This window comes from Neoarius graeffei, chromosome 28 (assembly GCF_027579695.1).
Source record: "Neoarius graeffei isolate fNeoGra1 chromosome 28, fNeoGra1.pri, whole genome shotgun sequence".
Classification (NCBI taxonomy): Eukaryota; Metazoa; Chordata; class Actinopteri; order Siluriformes; family Ariidae; genus Neoarius; species Neoarius graeffei.
In genome coordinates this window covers 11,806,245-11,833,601 of record NC_083596.1, presented here as the reverse complement: position 1 = coordinate 11,833,601, position 27,357 = coordinate 11,806,245, and the positions used below count along the sequence as shown (strand labels likewise).

Here is a 27,357-nt window from a genome sequence, read left to right as displayed (position 1 = left end):
TGTCCAAACCATCTCAATCTCCGCTCTCTCTTTGTCTCCAAACCATCCTACATGTCCTGTCCCTCTCATACTCCTGTCCAACTTGGTCATTCCAATGAAAATCTCAACATCTTCAGCTCCACTACCTCCAGGACTGTTATATGTAACTAAGTAGATTAAAAAAAAGTAAGAATTATATTGCAGGTATTTTAGCAGACGCTCTTATCCAGAGTGATGTACAACATACCGAGAGCAACATGGGGAGCATTTGGGGGGTTAGGCACCTTGCTCAAGGGCACTTCAGCCATTCCTGCTGGTCTAGGGAATCGAACCAGCAACTTTTTGGTCGTAAAGCTGCTTCCCTAACCATTAGCGTTCCCAATTATGAACTTGAGTAATGTAGCTGAGGTTGAGAAAGTGTAAAAGTTCAGGACTTTAAATAAGTTATCATTTACAAATTGCTATATCTTACTGTATTGTGCCAATTAAAAACAATATAGTTTTCAATACCCCTGTTTTCTTCATTGTTTCCAGGAACATATTGGTAGTTTTTTTTTTTTTTTAAAGATAGATTGATTGATTTACGCTACGCCCACTTCCAGTTCTGAGTTTTCTTTAATTAATAATGAATTGGTAAATTGCTCTAGTAAGGGAAATAAAATATTTTGGTACATGTCTGGTAGGAAAATACTCCACTGTGATTGGTGGAAACTGAGCTTCCTATTGTGTGCTAGTCTTTATGTAGATTTGAGCCATTTTGGGGGCAGCACGGTGGTGTAGTGGTCAGCGCTGTCGCCTCACAGGAAGAAGGTCCGGGTTCGAGCCCCGTGGCCGGCGAGGGCCTTTCTGTGCAGAGTTTGCATGTTCTCCCCGTGGGTTTCCTCCGGGTGCTCCGGTTTCCCCCACAGTCCAAAGACATGCAGGTTAGGTTAACTGGTGACTCTAAATTGACCGTAGGTGTGAATGTGAGTGTGAATGGTTGTCTGTGTCTATGTGTCAGCCCTGTGATGACCTGGCGACTTGTCCAGGGTGTACCCCGCCTTTCGCCCGTAGTCAGCTGGGATAGGCTCCAGCTTGCCTGCGACCCTGTAGAACAGGATAAAGCGGCTACAGATAATGAGATGAGATGAGCCATTTTGACTAACTTTCTACTAGATTTAATACACAGCACTTTGAGACCCTGAGCCACGTTTTACAGCATTTGTCCACTAGAGGGTGCTGTAAGTTAATAAAAATTGCCAAGTTAAAACATTTCTGCCCCCCCCATGGCATTTGATTAATATTATATCCTAAAATAACAGTCAGCAGTTACGGTTACCAACTGCAAAAGGATCTGGGAAGCATTTGTGCTCTTTCTTTCTGTCCATGTTTAACATAAAATGAGTTTTGTTTCTCCTTGACAATGTGCCAGAGCCAAAAAGGTCACTTGTGTTACTGAGGCGCCGTTTCTGAATGTGACTCAGGATCACTTCATTGTTTGTGCCAAGAGCTGTAGAGTTCCTGAGAGGAAATTAAACAGAAGCACAATGACCCAAACACATCAGCAGCACCGAGTCACTTCCGAGCACGCTTTCTGGAAAGCTCTTGTTCACGAATGATTTTACAGAAATGACAGACATGCTTTACATGTTCAGGCTTGCTGAAAGATCATCTGCCTGTGGTTTGTAATGTAATGTTACTAATTATATCAGTGTTGTGTGTCAGGCTTGGCATTTTCAGCAAATAAAAAGACATCAGATAAACAATCGTGTGCTGTATTGATTTTATTACAAAAATAAAATACAAAGAGTACACAGCCGACTTCTTACTAACCCCAGTGTTAGAAGTTTCCACACACTTCAGCGGTGATTTTTCAGATTTTTTTTTTCCCTCCATTTCACCATCCTGTTTTTTTGGCTTGATCTAAGTGACAGCAAAAAAGAAAAAAACAGTTCTGTGCTCTTCGTTGACTGCTTCTGCTAAATAACAAATAAAGCAACAAAGAAATTAAATGCGTACACGTTTTTAACTGAATGTGATATTACGGATTATGAAGCGAAGAGAGTCAGTTGATGCGTGACAAATTTTGACTTTTGTCCTACTCCTGATGAGACAGAGTGTATCAGGCAAAAAAAAAAAAAAAGGCTTTGACAAAAACAGGCCCTTTGAATCATACAGCCCTCGAACAGGCTTATGCAAGGACGCGGCTCTATTACTCCACATCTCCTTGCTGTCCTGCGAGGCAACGGTTCGGATTTCAGTCGCTGAAAACTGGAGAAACAAAATTAGAAACTGTTTACAAAGACGGGATGCTTTTGGAGATCGACACAAAGCTGTGTATCGAGTAGAACATGGCAGTAATAAATCAACCAATCGATGAGGTCAAGTGTACGTACAGACATGAATAAATCGAATCAACAGAGTCAGGATGAGCGGGTCCACGAGACGGACTGCAAGCTGACTTATTGAAAATCAGAGGCGAACTTTTTTTGCTCGTTGTTTCCTTTCTTTCCCCCTTTAAAATGACAAAATGTACAAAAGCGTTCGTGTACAAAAATGATCGTAGTAGCAAATTATTTCTCATCTCTAAGTAGACATCTACCGAGATGCAGTGCAATGTGGAGTGAGAATAGTATTGCTTGGACTGACGACCACTGCAGAGCTTTTACCTTTCTTCTTTGCGTGCATAGCCTATAGTTGGATACAGTACAGAGGTGTGAAGACACACACACAAAAAAAAAAAAATTAATAGAGAGAGAGAGAGGGGGAGGTGATTTCCTTGGGAAAGAACAAGGCACGGCGAGTATAAACATCCCCATCGGGAGTCGAATCAGGGCGAAATTCTTGGGAGAGGTACTGAACTTCCCTGAAATGCTGCAAGGCTTTCCCTTGAAACCAGAAGTGATTTGTAGTCAGGAACGCCTTTAACTTCAAAATAAAGTCCACAGACCCCTGACCTGCTTTAAATCAGTAGTTTTGTTTATCATCAGGGCTGAAACACTTTGTTCCTGAACGATCCAACAACAGAATTCAAGGTACCATTACTTGATTTTTGAAAATCATGCAATTCAATTGTGACGTGTAACTTTAAAAAAAAAAAAAATCACTGCTCTAAACCTTTGGTTAAAAACACTTGCAGAGTTGTCACCACGGTTTCTGTTGCCATGTTCAGGCTGTTTAGTGTAACAGGACCAGAGAGAGAGAGAGAGAGAGAGAGAGGTGCAGTCACGCAATTCTCCAGAGAGATTTACACATATTTCCACAGGTACACACAGAGATGGGGAGAGAGAGAGAGAGAGAACATTGCACATATCAAAGTACAAAATTGCAGAAACATGGTGGTCATTTAACAACCAACCACAACACTTTTGCCAAACAGTGGCGTTGAAATGGACAATCGTTTCAATATGCAAGAGTCACATGAACCTTAAGATAAACTAAATTACTTACTAGCCCTTATTTATTATTATTATTATTACCACCACCTTTTTTTTCTTTTAAAAAAAAAAAAACATAGCCCCATTCTGTTTGGGCAAAAATTTGCCACAGATTATATGAGGAAGCTGAATGCTTCATTCCCTAAAATTAAAAACAAAACCAACAACGGGGGAAGAAAAAAAAACCTACCAAATCCCATTCAGATCACACTGCTAGTCAGGAAACATGCAACTCTGCATCTAACACAACCACATGCATCGGCAAACCTTTCTCCAACCACCACGGTCAGTCCAGTACAGAAGCCAGTTCAACCAAGTAGAAAAGACAAGAAAGAAAAATATTTTTCTTCCCTCCTCCCCAGCAGCGGTATGTCAAAAACAGAGAGAGAGAAAAAAAAAAAATAAGTAAAACCTGCTCAAAAATCTAATTTCTGTCCAATTTTTTGGTTCATCATCGTGCTTTTGACTTCTCATACAGCTTTTGACTTACTACCTAAAAATAAAATTCTGAAAATGTCTCTTCTCATAAGTTTGACTTGTGCCAAAACTTTAACTCTGAAATTTTGGACTCATCTTAAAAATGCTGACTGATTTCAAAAATGTTCAATTTGAGATGTTCCTAACTCCCAGATCATTTTTTAAAGAAACAATTGTGACTGGTTAACAGAAGACAGACCCTAACTTCAGACTATTTACACAAGGAATGCAAGTGATGTCGCTAACTGAAGAGAATGTTTGTTGGATAGTGTGTATGTATTTTTTAAAATTGATTTAAATTTTTTTTTAATACGTTTAACAAGAACAGCAGGTGTTGTGGATAAGATGTACGAGTTCACCAACTGGGACATCACTTGAACAACTATGTAAAGAAGCCTAAAGGCCTCTGCATGCTCTTGCGACAAGGCTTTCGCAGACAGTTGTAATTTATCGTTGAGCGGGGAGTAATAGGCGTGCGCGATGTTATTCACCGCCACAACGCAAGGGGGCGTGAAATCGCTAGGAGTAGTTGGTGGGTGTGGTTAGTGGAGTGTTTATCCTCCGGTTACTTATAATGACTAGAACTGGAGTCGTATAGATGTCCGTACTTCCTCAATCAACCGCTCTTCGTGCTGCTCCATCTTCGCTCGCGTTTTTAAAAATGCCGGTCGTGAAAACAAAACAAACCGGGAAAGTAGGGAAGCGGAAGTGCGTGTACAGCAGATGTAGAGTGGACCAATCAGAGCCCTCTTGTCTGCGAGGCTTCTGCGGTGGTCGCAATTTTTGGGAGGTGCGCACAGAGTCTGCGAAGAGGGGGGGGCTACGCAGACACTGTCTGCGACGCTATCTGCGAGGACTGGGTTGTCAGCATAAATTGGCCTTAATGGTTAGAGAAGCAGCTTTGGGAACAAAAGGTTGCTGGTTCAATTCCCTGGACCAGCAGGAATGGTTGAAGTGCCCTTGGGCAAAGCACCTAACCCCGAACTGCTCCCCAGGCTGCTCTGGATATGTTCTACATCACTCTGGACCAGAGGTGGACAGTAACGAAGTACATTTACTTGAGTACTGTACTTAAGTACACTTTGAGTATCTGTACTTTACTTGAGTATTTTTTGGAAACTTATGACTTTAACTTCATTACATTTGAAAGGCAAATATCGTACTTTTCACTCCACTACTACATTTCTATCAAGGTCCTTGTTACTCGGAAGCGGTTTTGAAAGTGGATGTTTTTTCTTTTCTTAAACGTGATGGTTTTGTCGCAGGTGACACGGAGACAGCCAATCAGTAATCACTAGGGTCACGTCTCATCCATAGACTGTATAAAATCAAGCTCAATGATTTCTCAGCAGCGTTATTTGAACACGATCAGTTGATGGCAGAATGGAAGGAGGCGGTTCTTCTGGAGAACGCACGCGCTTATGGCTTTACCTAGAACCCATGTTTCAGTTTTCTGAAAGGATTAAAGATTCATTTTGTTTTAAATGTTTGCCGAAAACGAACCACATCACGGCCTACAAAAACTCGCCGTCCAACCTGCGGAAGCATATTGAGGGATGTAAACGTTTTATTCCAAGAGAAAGCTTGTAATGAAGTTGTCTGTGCTTTTAGAGCTAGCGATAATGTTGCAAACGTAGCTATGCAGTCTGGTTAGTCAAATGACTTTCTATGGATTTGCCCACCAAGCTGCCGTAGCCTTGTCCACGACTAACATCAACACATAGCTAGTTAACTTGGACGCTGTTAGTTAGCATGTAAAAATGGAGTTACGCTAACATGAATAACGTTAACTTATCTGAAGTCCTTTCAGAAATATGTTTTAGCATAATCTTGCCGAATAAACAGAATGTAGAAATCTTTCTTTTCTAGTAGCGTTAGCTACCCAATATGATTTCGAGTTTGAAGAGTTTGCTAGCATGTCAGGTGGAGCTTCACTGACTAGCTAGCTTAACGGTAAACCATCATGATGGCACAGCATGCGTTCATTTTGTGAATTCACACTTCTGTCTTTGGTAACGGCGTTAGGTTTTGTAAGCGTTGTGGCAATAATACAACAACGCGTTGACAGAAAATGTACTTTTAATACTTCAGTACTTTAACTTAAGTAAAAATTGGACTGGACAACTTTCACTTGTATCGGAGTAACATCTGACCAGTGGGATCTATCTTACTTTGACTTAAGTAATGAAGTTGGGTACTTTTTCCACCTCTGCTCTGGATAACAGCGTCTGCTAAAAACTTGTAACGTTCGATATAAACCCAGTGAGCTAGTTACTTAACAACAAATCTAGCTAATCATTTTATCCTGTTGAACAGCTTTGACCTGTGCACTAGATGAAATTCTGAGAAGCTACTGGATTGAATTGACCAGTCATGTCAAAAAAGTTTGAAACAAAATCTTTGAGAGAATAAATCCAACATTTGAGATAATTCGAAAATTTGATATACTGCTGCTGCACAAAAAAAAAAAAAAAGGGGGGGGGGGGGGATGTTTTCCACTGATATTCTTTTCTCCATGGTTGAAACTAGCGTTCATATTCCAGAAACGTGGGAAATAGAAAAAAAAAAAAAAATCTACACTATTGAAAGGACATACACCGCATGTTCACTTTTCCTGTTTTAAACCACCCAAATTATCACCAGAAACGTCAAAAAAAACCCCACATTTTCAATCAATTATCTACATCTTGGAAGCTCCAATCCTAAATTCTTGACTGTAGTCTTACGTAAAAAATAAGAACTGCTCAACATCTACGTATGGATTAAGATCTATAAAAACGTTTGTGGGTTTTTCATTACCACAACGAAGCAGCACCACAAGTTCATCTGCTGCGCGCTCGAAATGTTCTGATTAGCATTACAGTCGCCTAGCAAAGCAGCTTCTTGGTGCGTCGAAACATTTTTTTCGACCAACACGTTTCATCATCTTCACAGGTTATGAACACACACGAATGAAACGAGTGAAATGACTAGACGAAAAAAAGCCACGCAAATCCATGCGGCTTCGATTTATCCAACCAATAAGAGGAACGAGAGCAAGTGCTAACAGTCGTCAATCAGTGCACTCGAATGAAGCAGAAAGTGGATGGAAAGTGAGGACGCTGTGAGAGCCAAGCATGGTTCTGCTCAGATTATACGCGCCAACATGGGTTCTACAGGATCGCCGATGTTGGCGTGTCGTTTAAAGTGCAACACACACACGGCTGCCTTCACCCTGCTGAGGAATTCCCAAATGAACGGAAATGATCGAGTGGTTCAAGATACTTAAATCAAGTGGGCCTCATTTATCAAACTGGAGATCAATGAAGAGCAAGCACAAGAAATTCACGATGATGTAATCAGCTCGGAAAAACGTTCACGTACGTATCCAAGGAGAGCTCTGAAGTCTATAGTTGCCGACTCGCTGCAGTGGCTGAACTGCATTATTGGAAGATTTAGCGAACACCGCAATCAGCTTTCACATTTTCACAGTTCCATCGCCATCTTGTTGTTTTCAGCTCACTGCGAGCTTTGCCTTTTATGGAGGTTTGTAGGCGTGTCATGAACTCGCTCGGTCGTTTATATCGACATACAAACGAGAAGCTTCAAACAAGCTTCGCTGAAACGTCTGTAAATCCGATGGGAGGTTTTAGTTCGGTTTGGCTTCCAAAAACAAGCTTACTAAAAGATCGATAAATGCTTGCAGATAATCAAAAAGAGAGCGTACTCGGACCCGGCGCAGTCGTGCGGCACAATTCAAAACAACAACAAAAACAAACACATCAGTACATACATCCGTGCATAAAAAACTCTGACGCCCCTCAAATATGGATCAAAATAGCAGCATTGGATGAGACTCCGCTTTTCAGCCAACACCTCTCTGATGCTTCACATCTGTTGCGCGTGTGCTATTAACGTGGAAAAGATTAACACATTCTCCTGTACCGAAAAAAAGAACGTAAAGCTTGTTTGTGAATAAACGTCAGCGGTGCCAACAAGGAAAACGTAGCATTTTACCGCACGGCGATGTCGATGGATAAGACGTCTAATTTTATTTCCAACAGAAAACATCGTGATCAAAGCAGTAACAAGTCTCTCTTCTAGTTTTTAAATCAACCAGAGACCCTAGCCACGTATGAACGTGTCCACGCATCTCTCACGTCTTCGCTCCCCTTCGGTCTTCATGGTGTATCAGACGGACTAATTTCTCTGACTGCTGCTGATCTGAAAAAGGTGTCTGCCGTTTCAAAAAAGGTAAACGCTCCGGCATAGTTGGCACCTCTGCCGGACTTGGAAGAGAACGTAAACCCTGTTTAAACTAAACTCGCCTTATAATGGAAGCCCAAGGGCAGCTGTTGAACCGCACCAAAGAGCGTTTATGCAAAACGGAGTTTCGTGAATCCTTCACTCGATGGGGATTGTAAATGAAGTTCACAGAAATATTTTTAAATCTCTTGATTGGAGGAAACATGCACAAGTTTTTAACAACTGCCCTTTACACTGCCATTGTAAGCAAGTGTGGTATAAACAGGTTTGCTCTTTTATTCTACATCTTAAATCGCACGCATGTTACAGATTCGGTTAAAAAAAGGGTTGAAAAATATGCTGGAGTATTCCTTTAATGCAACGGAGTCACTTTACAAAAGTGGTATCAAATGTGAGTTTCCTTTCTCGAGTGGCAATTACAACGTCAGGGCTTGTGTTACAAGTTTCACGCTGGAGTATTCAAAAAATAATAAAAAAAATAATAATAATTCCACAACATCGGCCATTTCTTTCAGGGAAAAAAATAAATCCTTGTTATTAGTAGCTATTAAACCCCCTTGGTATGTATTATGCACTGAATTACATTTATTTTAGCGAGAAGGTAGTTGCCAACTGTTTTTTTTTTTTTTTTCCTTTTAAATACAAGCTAACTTTACAAGCATATGGTCCAAGGTGAAGCTGGCAGTGTCACTCCTCAATAAATAGGGAGCAGAAATGTTCGTCAAAAATGTTCTTTATATCTTATATGCTGGCTTCAAACCCAACGTTGCAGAGAAATGATTCTGGAGCAGAAACAAGACTTTAATTTGAGATCGCAAAGGCTGCTTTCACACTCGGTCGGTGCGCAATTTTATCCAGTCACAGTCATGTGACGTCTAGCATTTTTGTTCGTGTTTATTTTTTCCCCTCCGGACCAATCAGGTCACAAGTTAATGGGCACGAAAGAAAAAAAAAAAAAAAGACAACATGGAGGACAGAATGCTGGTGAAAAATCAGTCTGGACACTAATGAGAGGAGATTTAGGTTATGATGCATCAAAAATTGGCATTATTACAACATAGCAATGTATCGTAAAAAAAAAAGTGCATTTTTGGGATATTCGAAAATTCTCTGCCTCTAATGTAAAAGAGAAGCTAAACCCCTTCTTTAGAAACGCCCGCCATGTGAAAGCAGCCTAATTAAAGACACCCGGATGTTTTGCGTTCATTTCTGCAATAAGGCAAAATTTTCAACGCTGCAAAACTCTCAGGCTCCGACCTGCGAAATAGTCGTGGACGATATGACGTGCGTTCTCACTTCTATTTAAATCCTTTAGCCCTGTAAGTGTTTGACTACGAAAAAGAAAGTCGTTATATCGTGGCACTGCTGTTTTGCTGGTACGTTGTCAGTATCAGTACGTTGCTGTACGGCCCATCCCTGTATTAAGATTCTAATAAGGACGCCGTTCCAAACCACTGACGCTACCCTGCCCGCCATTATTTCCATATGTTATGAACAAATGTGAACAAGTTGCATCATGTTTGCAAAGCACAGGGCGTGTGATGGTTGGTTATCTGATCCTCAGTGTGCCTCTGTTCCTGAGGGATGAAGCTCAGCCCCACATCTGCACTCTCTTTAGCAGAGCCTTGTGAAAAACAAAGCGTGCAGTCAGACTCGCTCGCGCCGTTTCAAGCTGTCTTTCAGCCTCTGTGCAAGGAAAGTCAGTGACCGAAAAGCCATGACGCCACAGCTGAACCGAAATGTCACATAGAAGAGGAGGGGAAACAAAAAGATTTAAAAAAACCATAAGGGGGCATTCCAGGCCACAAAGACAAGCGAGATATTTGGTTAACTGAAATGTGAAGGAGCTTCAAAGCATGGCTCTTTCTGTCTGTCTTTCTTCTCACTTCCCCCCCCAAAAAATATGGCATAAACGAGGTTCAACCCACTAAATACAAAAATCCCCTCTATGTTTTAATCATTTTGTTATTGTTAACGATAGCATAAGAGCAAGTCCTTATTTTTATTCAGCTGTTATTTGAATGGCAAAACACGCCAACGCCCTGCCTTGTGCACTTCAAGGTTGCCTTATGGGTTGGCTCAAAAAAAAAAAAAAAAATGCTAACCACGACAAAGCCATATGCCCTTCGAGTGCAGGCAACGTTACACGTCATGTGACTCACACCACATGATCTCCATTGGATGTCGGTGAGCGTGAGATCTCTTTGGGTCTGGGAGCCTGTGTCTCCAAGCAGCAGCTCCCACCAGGCACGTGACACATCCTGCCCTCGTCCTCCTCCATCCCTGAGCACTCATCTGTGTCCAGCTGGCATACGCACATCTCGATGCCCGAGTCGCCGGTCACGTGTCTCCGTCTGGTGTTCAGCTCCTCTTCCAGGGGGACGTCCGGCTCTTCGTGCTCGGTGCGTTCTGATTGGGCCGCGGCTGCCGCCAGGTTCGGTTCCTGCGACTCGCATGCGTCGTTCTCTGCCTGTGCCGCCTCCAACACCACAGCTGACTCTGAACAACTGACAGACGGCTGAGCGCAGGTTGGGCTTTCTGGAGGATTCTCGGAGTAAGGTGGAGGAGGGGTGGGAGGGTGGCCTACTACTTCCTCATAGTCAGGGAGCTTGCAGTCCGTCCAGAAGCCTTAAATGGAAAGAGAAGAGTGTCGGGTCAGATACTTAAAGCCCTTGCTGCAGTCATGATACAGTTCTTGTACAAGGACCAAGCTAGGACAGGGACACTACAAACAGAACTTGAAAATACTCTGTCATTTGACAGTGGGCCTGAAACCATTCTGAAAGACCATTTCCACCTGTCAACTTCTAACAACTTGATTTCTCAACTCTACATGTGCTTCCCCCTCCCATCAAACTCCAGAACACAGCGATACCTGAACAACGTCGAACCTTTTAAAACTCCTCGCCCCTCCTTAGGTATGACTACGCTACCGTTCAAAAGTTTGGGGTCACCCAGACAATTTTGTGTTTTCCATGAAAAGTCACACTTTTATTCACCACCATAAGTTATAAAATGAATAGAAAATATAGTCGAGACATTTTTCTGGCCATTTTGAGCATTTAATCGACCCCACAAATGTGATGCTCCAGAAACTCAATCTGCTCAAAGGAAGGTCAGTTTTATAGCTTCTCTAAAGAGCTCAACTGTTTTCAGCTGTGCTAACATGATTGTACAAGGGTTTTCTAGTCATCCATTAGCCTTCTGAGGCAATGAGCAAACACATTGTACCATTAGAACACTGGAGTGAGAGTTGCTGGAAATGGGCCTCTATACACCTATGGAGATATTGCACCAAAAACCAGACATTTGCAGCTAGAATAGTCATTTAGCACATTAGCAATGTATAGAGTGGATTTCTGATTAGTTTAAAGTGATCTTCATTGAAAAGAACAGGGCTTTTCTTTCAAAAATAAGGACGTTTCAAAGTGACCCCAAACTTTTGAACGGTAGTGTATTTCACAGGGAGAATTGAGGATGACACACAGCAAGCTTGCTGGATGTAGAAACCACCACCAAAGGTGCCAATACTTTACTTTTGGCAAAAGATGACCATAAAATACAACATTACCTGAAAGACTCCATCACTATTACAGACATACACAGGTTTCCCCAACACCATTCTGTTACATCCTATGTAGTGAGCGTTTATAGTGCACAGGAAGCCCATTGTGCTGGAGGATTTTTAAATGGTAAGGGTGGCATTGCAGGGTAGGGTCACGATACGGTGGTCACGATACGCATCACGATACACTGTATGTTATCTGACATTTTGGTAAAATGTAATTCAAAAGACAAAAACAAGAAAAGTATGGTTGAAAATGCTAATTTCCTTTATTAAACCCAAAATCTCTCTAAACTGGAGATGTGTCCTCAATTAGAGCATTTGCTATGGGCATTTTATCCTCCTTCACTTTTCTAACAAATACGATAGTATTTGTGAAATCTCTCAAATAACGACTGATTAATTAGCCACGAGCGACTTATCACCACACTGCTTTACATTTTTAAAGGTAGAAATGATAGATGGCGCCGGCTTAGAAATGAAATCTCGCGTATTCACGTCCGCTTCCAACAGATCCCTGTTTAAGCGAGCAGGATTTTGGAGCGAGATCCAAAATGGCAGCCTCCATTGCAAGATGCTTCGGAGCTGAACGGAAGTAAAAATTGTGAGCTTCAACAAAAATCGTTTGAAAACAAAAATGAACAGTTAAGGGTAAGGTATCGCAATACTCATGGACGATACAATACACGAATCGTGATGCACTATATTGCCAAAAGTATTTGCTCACCTGCCTTGACTCACATATGAGCTTAAGGTGACATCCCATTCCTAATCCATAGGGTTCAATATGACGTCGGTCCACCCTTTGCAGCTAGAACAGCTTCAACTCTTCCGGGAAGGCTGTCCACAAGGTTTAGGAGTGTGTTTATGGGAATTTTTGACCATTCTTCCAGAAGCGCATTTGTGAGGTCACACGCTGATGTTGGACGAGAAGGCCTGGCTCTCAGTCTCCGCTCTAATTCATCCCAAAGGTGTTCTATCGGGTTGAGGTCAGGACTCTGTGCAGGCCAGTCAAGTTCATCCACACCAGACTCTGTCGTCCATGTCTTTCTGGACCTTGCTTTGTGCACTGGTGCACAGTCATGTTGGAAGAGGAAGGGGCCAGCTCCAAACTGTAAAAACAGTCTGCATGCCTAGGTGCTTGATTTTATACACCTGTGGCCATGGAAGTGATTGGAACACCTGATTCCGATAATTTGGATGGGTGAGCAAATACTTTTGGCAATATAGTGTATATTGATGCATCGGTGAATCGTGCCAGCCTTATTAAATGGATTCTGTTTCAACTAATAAATGTGAAATAAAGCTCTTTATTCTTTCCACATTCACTGGATATGAGCAATCACGCGCTCTGATTGGTTACTACCAGGCTATCAGCTCATATACCGTGAGTAGAGAAAAACAAAATGGCGGAGAGCGTTGCTGAACCAACCGAGAACGAAATAAAAACTACTCGAAAACAAAACCCTAAAAAAAAAAAAAAAAACCCACACAAAAAAAGGGCAACAAAATATGGAATAGAAGTATTTGATGGTAAGAATGTACATCTTTTTATTATTTTTCAAGAATTATTACAGCATTTTTCACAGATTGCTCCTGTCATTTCGCCAGTTTGTTTACATTCTAAGCAGAAATGATTTTGTCGGGGCGTCATGGCTCAGGTGGCTAAGGCGCCATACCATAAATCCGGGGACCCAGGTTCGATTCCGACCCGAGGTCATTTCCCGATCCCTCCCCGTCTCTCTCTCCCACTCATTTCCTGTCCTGTCTCTACACTGTCCTATCCAATAAACGTGAAAAAAAAAAGCCCAAAAAGAAATGATTTTGTCAGACGTTTTGTTCAAAGTTATTTATCAAATTTGCAAATAAATAAATATATAAAGCAAGCTCTGTTTCTCAAAATCCAATGAATATGAATAGAACAAAACAGTTATTCCACTCAATCTTGTCGTACATGGCTTATAGCCGACTCGGCGCTACGCACTAGAGGTCTGCGCGGGACAGAATTTTCAGTCCCGCTCCCGCATTGTGCAGTCCTGCTCCCGCCCGGTCCCACAAAGAATTATGATTTTCAGTCCCGCTCCCGCCCGCAAATCCCACATGATGCAGACGTTCGCGTTATTTCTCACGAAAGTTCTTGTCATTGGCTTGGGGAATTACCAACATGCTGAGCTTAGCTGAGCTCTCCACTGACCGATCCTTCACCTAGCGCACGTAGCGAGGGTGCGCGTTGCCAGGCGGCATGCGCAGCTGAGGCTTTACAGAGATAGTCTGCTCTTCTGCCATGATCGGAGATCTCAAACACGGAAGAGCGGAAAGGAATCGGAAACGTACGCGAGATTAGACCACATCCGCAAATTCAGGCATCTTAAAATGTTTTTATTAATGCCAAATAAAATATCCAGCACAAATTATATATGATAGACATAAATTAATAATTTATAAATTTTATTTTAAACACGTTTTTAGTTAGCGGGACTGCAGTTTATCACCTCTCCCGCCCGCTCCCGCATTGTGCGCTGCCCCTCCCGCCCGCAATGAGCTTTCAAAATTTGTCCCGCGCCGCACTGCTTTGCGTCGGGTCCCGCGGGACTCCCGCGGGAGTGCAGGGCTCTACTACGCACCTCTTCAGCTATCAGCTCACGTACGACTCGATTTTGTGGAATAACTTAAATATCTGAGATAATGTGGATAAATAAATGAAAGTGAAACGAATGAAAATAGATACTGGCAGCTTTTCACGTTACTTAACTTCATGTATAAATCCACCACAACCTCCACTACCTGATAGTTTAATCTCTCGAATAGAAAACATTTTGGGTATACCTATGTGGGCAAAAACAAACAAACAGCATATGAAGCCCAAGCTGAGCAGTGAGAAAGGGTACCAAACGCTGTGCTGACAAACTTACACTGCACCCTAATCAGCACGACCTTGTATTCCTTGTAGTCCAGATGTAATCAGCACTGGACTGTTCAGTCATTTCCGAGCCGAGGCTGCAGAGTTAAATGTTATAATGAGACGACGTAAACACTCAGATTTCCTTCTGGCTGAGGCTTCTCGCCAAAGGAAACAGAAAACAAGCTCCTGCTATCAGATCAGAGAGGCACACTTACGCAGGTTGAGAGGTGGTGCAGAGATGAAGGAACTGGAGGCTCCCTGATAAGCCATGAGGCTGATCTCTCTCTGCCTCTGTTCCTGCTGCAGGCGCATCTTAACACGCCGGTGTCTGTATGCACAGCAGCAGCTCAGCATGATGATGAGAGTCCAGACCAGCCAGAACCCTGAATACAAACACACGGATGCCACTTTATTAAGAACACCCACCCACTCGCTGTTTTATGCGGCTGTCTAATCAGCCGATCCCTCGACAGCAGCACGATGCGTAAAATCATGAGCTTCAAACCAAGAGCTTCAGTTAAAATGTTCAAACATCAGAATGGGAAAAATTGTGATCTCAGAGTGTGATTTTCTTTCACTGTAGCTTTGAGTCAGATGGACTGGTTTGAGTGTTTCAGAAACCGCTGATCTCCTGGGGTTTTCACAACCAAGTCTCTAGGGTTTACACAGAATGGTGCGAAAAACAAAAAACAAACATTGAGTGAGCGACAGTTCTGTGGATGGAAACACCTTGGATTCAAAGAGCTGCCAGGAAGGATATAGTAACTCCTACAACCACTCTTTACAACCGTGGTGAGCAGAAAAGAATCTCAGCATGCGACAGCAGAAGACCACATTGGGTTCCAGTCCTGCAGCCAAGAACAGGAATCTTAGAATCAAGAACAAGTTCCTATTAAAGTGGCCGGTGAGTGTAGGTTTCTTTTAAAATTTCGAAATAAAGTTCTTCACTAGCACGGGTTGATTGTTCCCACTATACTGTCCGTTCACACTGCACATGATTCGTACAAGCAAAAAGATGCAAATTACACACCGACAGATGGGTTTAGATTTGAGTAAACCTCTCTCGAGCTCATGTGTACCAGTCGGCCCCAAGTTCAGGCTGACAAAAAGACATCAGAAAGCCAAGAGGAGAAAAAAAAAAAAAAACAAAGCAGGGCAGTGTATGACACTCACACCACAGCTCGTAGTAGTACGTGCAGCACTCCGTCTCGCCGCAACAGTAGCCCATTTCACATCTGTACTTCTCATTGTTCACCCCGAAACAGAACTCCTTGCCCTGTGAAATCATAAATAACATTAACTAACAATAGCACACAAAACTGCAATATTTACATTACATGCATGCATGTATTACATATTACCAATAACCTTATAGCTGCAAAATAATGCTAATTTCAGATATAATTCAATCAACATGTTTATATTCATGTCTATAATAATAGGAAAACTAAGTATTCATGAATCAGTCAGTACTCAGATTTTGGTAGCATCGCTAGAAACAGTGAAGCAATTAGCTTAATTACAGTGGTCCTTGAAAGTTTGTGAACCCTTTAGAATTTTCTACATTTCCGCATAAATGTGACCTAAAACATCATCAGATTTTCACACAAGTCCTAAAAGTAGATCAAGAGAACCCAGTTAAACAAATGAGACAAAAATATTATACTTGGTCATTTATTTATTGAGGAAAATGGTCCAATATTACATATCTGTGAGTGGCAAAAGTATGTGAACCTCTAGGATTAGCAGTTAATTTGAAGGTGAAATTAGAGTCAGGTGCTTGTCATCCCATTGCTTGAAATCAGGTGTGAGTGGGCACAGTTTTATTTAAAGAACAGGGATCTATCAAAGTCTGATCTTCACAATACGTTTGTGGAAGTGTATCATGGCACGAACAAAGGAGATTTCTGAGGACCTCAGAAAAAGCGTTGTTGATGCTCATCAGGCTGGAAAAGGTTACAATAACCATCTCTAAAGAGTTTGGACTCCACCAATCCACAGTCAGACAGATTGTGTACAAATGGAGGAAATTCAAGGCCATTGTTACCCTCCCCAGGAGTGGTCGACCAACAAAGATCACTCCAAGAGCAAGGCGTGTAATAGTCGGTGAGGTCACAAAGGACCCCAGGGTAACTTCTAAGCAACTGAAGGCCTCTCTCACATTGGCTAATGTTCAGGAGTCCACCATCAGGAAAACACTGAACAACAATGGTTTTGCATGGCAGGGTTGCAAGGAGAAAGCCACCCCTCTCCAAAAAGAACATTGCTGTTCGTCTGCAGTTTGCTAAGTCACGTGGACAAGCCAGAAGGCTATTGGAAAAATGTTTTGTGGATGGATGAAACCAAAACAGAACTTTTTGGTTTAAATGAGAAGCGTTATGTTTGGAGAAAGGAAAACACTGCATTCCAGCATAAGAACCTTATCCCATCTGTGAAACATGGTGGTGGTAGTATCATGGTTTGGGCCCGTTTTGCTGAATCTGGGGCAGGACGGCTTGCCATCACTGATGGAACAATGAGTTCTGAATTATACCAGCGAATTCTAAAGGAACATGTCAGGACATCTGTCCATGAACTGAATCTCAAGAGAAGGTGGGTCATGCAGCAAAACAACAACCCTAAGCACACAAGTCGTTCTACCAAAGAATGGTTAAAGAAGAATAAAGTGAATGTTTTGGAATGGCCAAGTCAAAGTCCTGACCTTAATCCAATCGAAATGTTGTGGAAGGACCTGAAGCGAGCAGTTCATGTGTGGAAACCCACCAACATCCCAGAGTTGAAGCTGTTCTGTACGCAGGAATGGGCTAAAATTCCTCCAAGCCGGTGTGCAGGACTGATCAACAGTTACCGGAAACGTTTAGTTGCAGTTATTGCTGCACAAGGGGGTCACACCAGATACTGAAAGCAAAGGTTCACATACTTTTGCCACTCACATATGTAATATTGGATCATTTCCCTCAATAAATAAATGACCAAGTATAATATTTTTGTTTCATTTGTTTAACTGGGTTCTCTTTATCTACTTTTAAGACTTGTGTGAAAATCTGATGTTTTAGGTCATATTTATGCAGAAATATAGAAAATTCTAAAGGGTTCACAAACTTTCAAGCACCACTGTATATTTCCCAGTAATAAAAGTTAGGGATGGTAAGTTTCACAGACTTGCATCGGTGCACCAGCATAGAAGTTTACAACGTGCCTGTCCCAATTAAGAACAGAAAAATACAATTTGGGATGAACATCACATTGTGTTCAATCGAACTGCACTGTCATCATATCGAATTGCGTTCGTAGTTGCTGTATCGGGTTGTTGGCAATGCATCAGGATATCTATCGCATCAGCTTCAATGATGGAGATGCACATTCGTCATAAAAAGCGAAGCATCATTTCTTTCTAAATCAAGTTGCTTATAAGTATTCAAAACTATTTTACAGACATCAAATTGCCATTGTTTCATTATCTTACACATAGTCCATATTCAATCCATCCCACCCAAATACCCTTCTTATTGGTTGTTTCGTTAAAAGCATAGTCATCTCAAAATGACTGCCTGCTAACGAGTCATCTTCATGTACGACTAAATATTTATTTCAGAGGCTGCAAATTCAACAGTCCATGTTTTAATACTAAAACTGAGACGTACGTTACAACTTTTCAATGGAAGCCCATTATGTTGAAGTACTATATCGTTATTCTGACTTACTCATCCTGCCCATTAAAACAACACTTGGCTTACTTCCTTACATGGGAAACGGTATACAGAATGAGAATTAAAAGCTAACATTGAATAAATTGGTCTTACTGATAAACTGTAGGTTGTGAGACAGAAAGTTGAGACTAATACGGAAAAAAAATCATCACAAATCAAAATAATGAGATACAAAGTCAGGATAGCGATACTATGTGGAAAGGAGATAAATTAAAATAATGCCACACTATCTTTACATATGCTAGCAAGTAGAAATAATAGTTTTGGGTGGGTTGTGTCTTCTACTTTTTACAGAAAACTAAAAAGATACTATTATAAGATAGCCTTTTATTATTATCCCACAAGGGGAAATTTACATTCTTACAGCAGCAAAATAAATTATACATACATACATACATAATATATATATATATATATATATATATATATATATATATATATATATATATATATATATATAAAGAGAAAAAGATAAGGCAGTGAAGGAGTAGTGCAAAAGTACTAACTGGTCTCTCATTTGGGACATTACGGTCAAAAAATAAATTTTCTAATTTTACTTTTTTTTTTTTTTTTGCATTTACCTAACACTCAAGGTTTCTTTTATGGGTTGTTTTACAATCAGGGTACGCAAGCTAAAAATCACATTTAACACTTATTATCTTCAATATCAAAAGGCTTGACGAAATCAACTTGGTTGTTTATTGTAGCCCTGTGATAGCTCTATTTACCATGCAAAAAAAAAAATTGGTGATAACGTTATTTTTGGTGAATGTATGGCAATATATGTCATATTTAGCAAAATTACTTGTGTCATTAAGAAAAAGTGCTTTTTTGACCACAGGTAGCTCCAAAAGGGATGCACTTAAATCATTCTTTATACCATAAAACAAATATTTGGTTCCATATCATTGGAAACATAGTTAAGTTTTAATGTTGAATGCCAGTAAGTTTTCAGACTATTTTGATCAAATTAGTATGTAAATTGTGTCCAAAAAAAAAAAAAAATCCTCTCCGAGACAGCTAATTTTTCAATATAAAATAACATATCTAAAATGATTATTTTCATCCTAAAATGTGGTCGAGATATTGGGACATAAATATTAGAGACAACTAACACAAAGCTTACAGCCTTGTATTTAAAAGCACTATGGAAGTCGTGGATTCTGAATTGTGAAAAAAAAAAGTCCTCTCCGAGAATCACTTCATTTGTTTCTCCCAGCCCTGCTTAAAGCTACACTTAATCTTGTTATAATACAAACTATTACACATGCCTATCTGTTCTTTCACTTAAAAACTGGTACGAGAACCAGTTTGAATCAATTTGAATTTTGGACGCCTGTGACACAAACTTTGTACCCTGATTGTAAAACAACCCTTATGTTTAACAAGAATAAAGATAGTATCTTGCTTTATCTGGCCTCCTCTGTGGAAATTTTTTTTGATTGCAATTCAAATGCTTTTGCAAAATTGAGTTACATCTAAAATAACTACATCATGAAGAATTAAAGCCGCTCCTTCACAGATGAGTGAAAATATTGAATAAATTTCCTCTTTTTGATTGCTTGGGTTAAAAATGCCAAGTTATGATGACTGAATTGATTAAATATGAATAATATGATGCAGTTTGGGTATTTGATATGGCGGAATAGGACACAATGGAAAAATCAAGAACACACTGGAAAGATGAGAATAACGGCGGTGGTAAAAGAACAGCGACTGTACCGGCTGAAGGTCGCGCGGGTCTCTGCTGCGGCGCGCGAGCAACGGGACATCACTACCGCACCGGACGGAGCGCGAGGCGGGGGCGGGGCAAAATGACTGGCTGTAGATTCTATCAAAAGTTCGATCTAAATTGACCATGGTCGCAAAATATTAGCCAACTACGAAATATGAAAGTAAGATGAAAAAGAAACAAAAAACATTCTGCTGCCTTATACTGCCAGACTAAAACAAAATAAAACTGTCGAAACTCACCTTTTCATTGATAACGTCCGAACAGATCACTCGCGTAACAAAGACCACAAATGGAAGCACGATCAACTTCTAACTGTTGGAGTGGAAAATTCCATTCTACACATGCAAATTGTTAATGTGTGTCCTTCCCCGCACACAAATAACACGCTACGGTAAAAAATAGACCACAACTCATTTTATAGCTCAGAAATTCATACAAGACCAGCTACCATCGTAACATATTCTGTAAGAAACATATTCTATACCTAACTTTCAGCTTTCGTTTTAAAAAACAAAATCGCAGATTTATAACTAAATTTTTATATGGCGTAGTGATTTTAAGTTACTACTTTTGGTGAGGTCATGACCTTGACCCTGAGGCTTTCCGTTTAGATCAAAACACACGATCGTATTGGTTTTGGGTCTGCGGAAAATGGAGTTACAACGGTGATGAAATATTTTGCGTGATGTTTTATTACGGTTATGATTATTCTGTGAGTGCACCAATCCTTAGGTGTATAAAGTTACAACTTAAAATACAATTCGTGATAACTGTAGACTTTTCAGTGGACTATAACTTTTAAGGGAATGCAATGTAGTCAACCATTTATCATGTCCCAGATATTCACATCAAAGATTTAGTTTTACCTGTATTATTTCTTTCATCATTTTATTTCAAATTAAAACCAACATCACCATTCAAAACCGTATAGTTTATTGACTGAGTACATTTAGTGGGGGACCCCCACAAGACCAAATTTCTGAGACAGACCCATTTTTTTTATATATATATATATATATATATATATATATATATAAACCCCAAAAGACATAAAAAGATATACAGTATATAAAACCCAAGACATCAATTTCTGATATCTTGCACTAAATAACCAGAGTATTAGGCTAAAACACACCCTCAAAAAAATAATACTCAGATATTTAAAAGTTTTTCATAAGACCACTTAAATAAACTGATATCCATCCGATAATGGGTTATTCTGCCTGCAAACACATATTTTATGAATTTAAGCTTTAATTGTTAGGTATGTAAAGGTTGAGTCATCCACTTTAATGTGCACTGTATAGAGAAATGAAGTAGAAATAAATAAATGTTAAATAATTTGCTTTTTTGCATACTGTACAATGGAATAGGAACCATTTTCTGTCATGTCTTTCTTTCCAGACAAGTTTTACATAAATAAACAAGCCAAAAAAGTATGTTTTAGGTAAATTAAGTTGACTTATTCAATGTAAGAAATTTTTTAAATCCTCACAAAAAGTGGTTTATTAAGCTGTAAAATAAAGTTCTAGTGAGTCTAAGGCTTCATTTAAATCCTTTAAGTGAAACTGCTCGAATACACTTGGGAGGAAAAAACATAAATATCAAAATTATATTATCGTGTAGTTAAAACGACACGTTTAGACAAAAAAAAATTAAACAAATTAGAAAGTCGGCTAGTTTCTGAGGAACTTTAGCCAGCATGCTAATTCACACAGTCCAAGAAACCTTACTCGCCTTGATTATCGCCGGCTAGCTAACAAATAACTACACTTTCTGGAAAATAAAATACAAATTATAGCGAGCTAAAAGCTCAACTCATCGATTTAACCAACTTGGAGTGTAACTTTAACCGTGAACTGAATGACAACTTTTACAAACATCTCTTCATGATTCATAACAACCGAACTATTGTTCACCTTGATGCCGTTACAGTTAGCCGGCTAGTTCCGTGTCAGGCTAACACAGCTAGCTTTTATAAAGTAAGGAGAAAGAAATAAAAATACTTTCCATTAAAGACAAATATTCTGGGTCATTAAGAATACCAGGGGAAAAACCCATCCGGCTAAACCTCAATGTCATGTCGTCCTTATCAGGTTAATGTTTTATCCATTTGAATTTCGTACCCAGGTTCTTTTATGTCGAAAACAAAAACAGTAGCACAATAGAGGGCCTGCGTCCAGCTGTGAGCCCGGAGCTCGAGTTACACAAACGGCCGCATCCAAAGCGCTCAGCTCGGCTTACCTGCGCCAAACAGGCCCCTGTGCAAAGCAAACCCACGACAGAACCCAGCGTTTTCTGCCTCATCTTCGCTAAGAAAGCGCCGGAAACCAGATAGAAATTATTTTTTAAAAACAATTAATCGGTAGAATAACCGACACAAAGGTCGAGCGACATATTTTTGTTTCCAGTCAGGTCGCACTGAGGCAAGCCCCCTGAAAGCAATACCCAAAAGAACCCACCGCAATTCGGCTGTAGGGGGCGACTTTCCACCATGTTTCCACTGGTGACCCAGGATGCGATCATTATTAACCTGGTATAGTCTTAACCTTATTTCAAAGTATAGAAAGGTCTTTGTTTCTTAATCTACTGGCTTTATTCTGGTTAGAATGGAGAAGAATCTAGAGATTATCCTGGGAATACATTCAGAGTGGAACACCAGGGCACCATACCTGTCAACTTTGAGGTTTGAAAAAAAGGGATATTTCCCAGATTTTTAACTCAAAATATTAAAGGGAAAATTTCGGAAAGTCATACCCTTCACCAAAAGTGGGTGTGTAGTTGAATGGGGGGCAATTTTCTATCTAGTATTTGTGATTTCCTGTACTCTGGTGCATGTTGGTGATAGCCAAGACCCAAACTCAATATGGTTTATAGAGTGCATTTGTGAATAAACTATACATTTATTTTTATTTGCTTTCAGTGGTACCAGTTATTTCCCAAATTAAGGGCTAAAATACGTATCTTATGTTAAAATAAGAAAGGTCATTATATAACCAGTCAATAAATTCAATTCCATTGCAATTTATTATGGTTTTACCATAGTCATGGCCTCGGAACACTAGATAGATAGATAGATAGATAGATAGATAGATAGATAGATAGATAGATAGAGTAATATAAGATATTAAACCAAGAGTGATTTAAAATGGGTAAGTTTCAGATAGAAAATAAAATAGACAATGAGTGGATAAAACAGTTAATACACCAATTAGTTTACACTAGGCTATTTATGAGGTCTTAGCCAGGACATACTTAATGTAAACATGTGTAGCTTACCTTTGATTATTTGGGAGGATTTCGTTTTCCCCATGGAAAATTTCTTTGCGATGGAAGAGTCTGGGAACATTCCAGCCACGCACTTGTTGAAATCATCAAAGAAAGAGAGGCTAATGTTTTTCTTAGCTATTAGCATCGCCATCTTCACCTCAGACCTAATCAGTGTTGCCAGATACTGCTGACGTTTTCCAGCCCAAAATATGTTAAAAACCTGCCAAAATGCACTTGAAACCGCCCAACTTGGGAGGGCAACCGCCCAACTTGGGAGGGCAACCGCCCAACTTGGGAGGGCAACCGCCCAATCTGGCAACACTGGACCTAATCACTTGTTCAGCCTCGCCTCCGGGGGACATGAATTCATGGCCCAACTTCCTGCTGTGAACTCCTGTCAGAGGCGCGTCATGAATTCTGGACCTACCGACTTTTTTATATTGTGAAAATACGGGATATTTTCGGGAAAATAAAAAAACGGGAAGACAGCGGGAAATAAGTCAAAATAAGGGATTTCCCGGGAAAAACGGGAGGGTTGACAGGTATGCAGGGCACCGTTCACACATTCATACAACGATCCATCCATTATCCGTAGCCGCTTATCCTGTGCAGGGTCCCAGTCAAGCTGGAGCCTATCCCAGCTGACTATGAGCGAGATGCAGGGTACACCCTGGACAAGTCGCCAGATCATCGCAAGGCTGATACATAGAGACAAACAACTATTCACACTCACATTCACACCTACGGTCAATTCAGAGCCACCAATTAGCCTAACCTGCATGTCTTTGGACTGTGGGGGAAACCGGATCCATCCATCCATCCATCCATTATCTCTAGCCGCTTATCCTGTTCTACAGGGTCTCAGGCAAGCTGGAGCCTATCCCAGCTGACTATGGGTGAGAGGTGGGGTACACCCTGGACAAGTCGCCAGGTCATCGCAGGGCTGACACAGAGACAAACAACCATTCACACCTACAGTCAATTTAGAGCCCCCAATTAGCCTAAACTGCATGTCTTTGTACTGTGGGGGAAACCCGAGCACCTGGAGGAAACCCACGCAGACATGGGGAGAACATGCAAACTCCACACAGAAGGGCCCTCGTTGGCCACGGGGCTTGAACCCAGGACCTTCTTGCTGTGAGGTGACAGTGCTAACCACTACACCACCGTGCCGTCCCCAACTATCCATCCATTATCCATAACTGCTTATCCTGTGCAGGGCAAGCTGGAGCCTATCCCAGCTGACTATGGGCGAGAGGCGGGGTACACCCTGGACAAGTCACCAGATCATCGCAGGGCTGACACAGAGACAAACAACCATTTACACTCACATTCACACTTACAGTCAATTTAAAGCCACCAATCGCAGGCAAGCTGAAACCTATCCCAGCTAACTATGAGCGAGATGCGGGATACACCCTGGACAAGTCACCAGATCATCGCAGGGCTGATACATAGAGACAAACAACCATTCGCACTCACATTCACACCTACGGTCAATTTAGAGCCACCAATTAGCCTAACCTGCTTGTCTTTGGACTGTGGGGGAAACCGGAGGAAACCCACACAGAACAGGGAGAACATGCAAACTCCACACAGAAAGGCCCTTGTTGGCTGCTGGGCTCAAACCCAGAACCTTCTTCCTGTGAGACAACAGTACTAACCACTCCACCACCGTGCCGCCCATTCACAACTAGTGGTGATTTAACAAAGCTAATCCACCTCCCAGAATATTTCTGGGACAACAGAAAAAAACAGCAAACCCAGAGGAAACCATTGCAGACACAATATGCAAAACCCCACCCATACAGGAACAGAGCTCAGGATCAAACTGGGAATCTGTGAGGTTGCAACAGAATCGGCTGACCAACGTGCCACTCTCTCTCATTGATCAGATATCTCATTCACATCCATCCATCCATAGCTGCTTATTCTGTTCTACAGGATCACAGGCAAGCTGGAGCCTATCCCAGCTGACTATGGGCGAGATGCAGGGTACACCCTGGACAAGTCGCCAGGTCATCACAGGGCTGACACATAGACACAACCATTCACACTCACATTCACACCTATGGTCAATTTAGAGCCACCAATTAACCTAACCTGCATGTTTTTGGACTGTGGGGGGAAACCGGATCACCCAGAGGAAACCCACGTAGACATGGTGAGAACAAGCAAACTCCACACAGAAAGGCCCTCATTGTGAGGTTGCAACAAAACCGGCTGACCAACGTGCCACTCTCTCTTATTGATCAGATATCTCATTCACAGTCACACTGAAAGCAGTTTATTTATCACTATTATGCTGTAATGGTGTCAGTGGGCGGTGCAGTGGTTAGCACTGTTGCCTCACAGCAAGAAGGTTCTGGGTTTGAACGCCATGGCCTTTCTGTATGGAGTTTGCATGTTCTCCCCTTGTCTATGTGGGTTTCCTCTGGGTGCTCCAGTTCAAAAAACATGCAGATTTGGTAAAATACCTAGCCACTGGGGTTGCACAAGCCAGTGCATACTTAGTGCCAGTCCCAAGCCCCAGTAGATTGGGGAGGGTTGCATCAGGACGGGCATCTGGTGTAAAACCTATGCCAAATAAATACGTGGAATAGATCCACTGTAGCAACCCGTAACGGGAGCAGCCGAAAGAAGAAGATGATGCTGGAATGGTGTTGTGTCGGAATGGGAGAAAAAATGGTGAAGTCAAAAAGTTAATCTATCGTGACCAAGTAACCATGGCTCTAGTGGGAATTGGAACCATTGGATTAATGTGTTGTGATCGGTCTCAGTGCTCACACTCATACTGTATTCACTATTCTCAGACTGCTTCACTGTAAACTGACTGCTGGTAAATTCAAACCAACAAGCAAAGAAAACATCAGCAGACGTGGTTGGACATTGGAACAAATTCTCCTGTATTATGTTCAGTCTCACACGTTTTACACGATCTAACCAACCCGTTAAATACAGTCAGGCGAGAAAAGACAACACCCGTAACTTTACCGTTATGGAAGACAGCGGGAATGAAAATCTCTTATCTGTCCTGTGTTGTGTTTACGTGATACATTAACAGGTTTCATATGTGATACCTGTTTTATCCTGCTCAGAGTGGATCTGGAAGCTACCCTGGGAACACTAGAAGAGAAGAAGGAATACACCTTAGATGGGACTCCAGTCCATCTCATAGAATCATGCACACAGATTCACACCAAGGGGCAATTTAGAGTTGCAAAATCCATGTTTTTCTGGGAGGTGGGAGGAAACCTACACAGACACAGGGAGACGATTTGAAAATTTGCACAGACGGTAACCAAAGCTCAGGATCAACCCAGGAGCTTATTATCTTAAAAACAAATATAGAAAACCTCAACTGGAATCGAACTGTTTATTAAAGTTTATTGAAAAGCACTATATGATACAAGATGGTTCATGATTGCGGAAAGTTCAAAATAAGAAGAAAAAGCTTTAATTACTTCCACAATTAAATAGGATGTGGATAATCTTTCTTTATACTAACATAAAATGAATTTCTTGTTCTCATAATGGGCTGAAAATATGAAGGGGACCTTGATGTATAAGATGTAGAAAGTAAAACTTGAGTAAATTCTGTTATAGGAAAATAATCAGTGACCAACCTGTGTGATGCATTACCTCCCAAAAGTTGATTAATTTCCAATAATAGTACAGCCTGAAGTGTTTTATTCCTTTTACACCACAGCTATTTACCAATGGCGACAATTTGTTATGAATTAAAGAATGACACATTATAGATTTTTTGCTACTTATGGTTGCATTTAACAATTATTCCACGAAATTGAGTTGTACATGAGCTTATAGTGCCTCGTTAGCTATAAGCCATGTACAACGAGATTGAGTGGAATAACTGTTTTATTCTATCCACATTCACTGGATTTTGAGAAACAGAGCATTTTTATTTTTAATTTTTGCAACTTTGATAAATAAAAACTTTATACAAAACGTCTGACAAAATCATTTCCGCTTAGAATGTAAGCAAATTTGTGAAAAATGCTATAATCTCATCTCATCTCATCTCATTATCTCTAGCC

The 27,357-nt window shown here is 40.9% G+C and overlaps 1 protein-coding gene across 1 annotated transcript; it reads right to left on the bottom strand.

The window, feature by feature from the left end:
- Nucleotides 1-1,727: 1,727 nt before the first annotated feature.
- Nucleotides 1,728-22,460, bottom strand: wbp1 (WW domain binding protein 1). The gene is made up of 4 exons (XM_060913357.1): nt 22,274-22,460; nt 15,758-15,860; nt 14,800-14,967; nt 1,728-10,745 (listed from the first exon to the last, which is right to left on the bottom strand). Exons 1-4 carry the CDS (start codon nt 22,334-22,336, stop codon nt 10,276-10,278), a joined length of 804 nt encoding a protein of 267 aa, XP_060769340.1. The 5' UTR covers nt 22,337-22,460; the 3' UTR covers nt 1,728-10,275.
- Between the last annotated feature and the right edge of the window lie 4,897 nt (nt 22,461-27,357).

Coding starts and splice junctions, on each gene's coding strand:
- wbp1 (XM_060913357.1), bottom strand. CDS start 22,336: ATGAGGCAGAAAACGCTGGGTTCTGTCGTGGGTTTGCTTTGCACAGGG. Junction 14,968..15,757: donor GTACTACTACGAGCTGTGGT/GTGAGTGTCATA, acceptor GTTTGTATTCAG/GGTTCTGGCTGGTCTGGACT. Junction 10,746..14,799: donor TGCACCACCTCTCAACCTGC/GTAAGTGTGCCT, acceptor TTTCCATTTAAG/GCTTCTGGACGGACTGCAAG.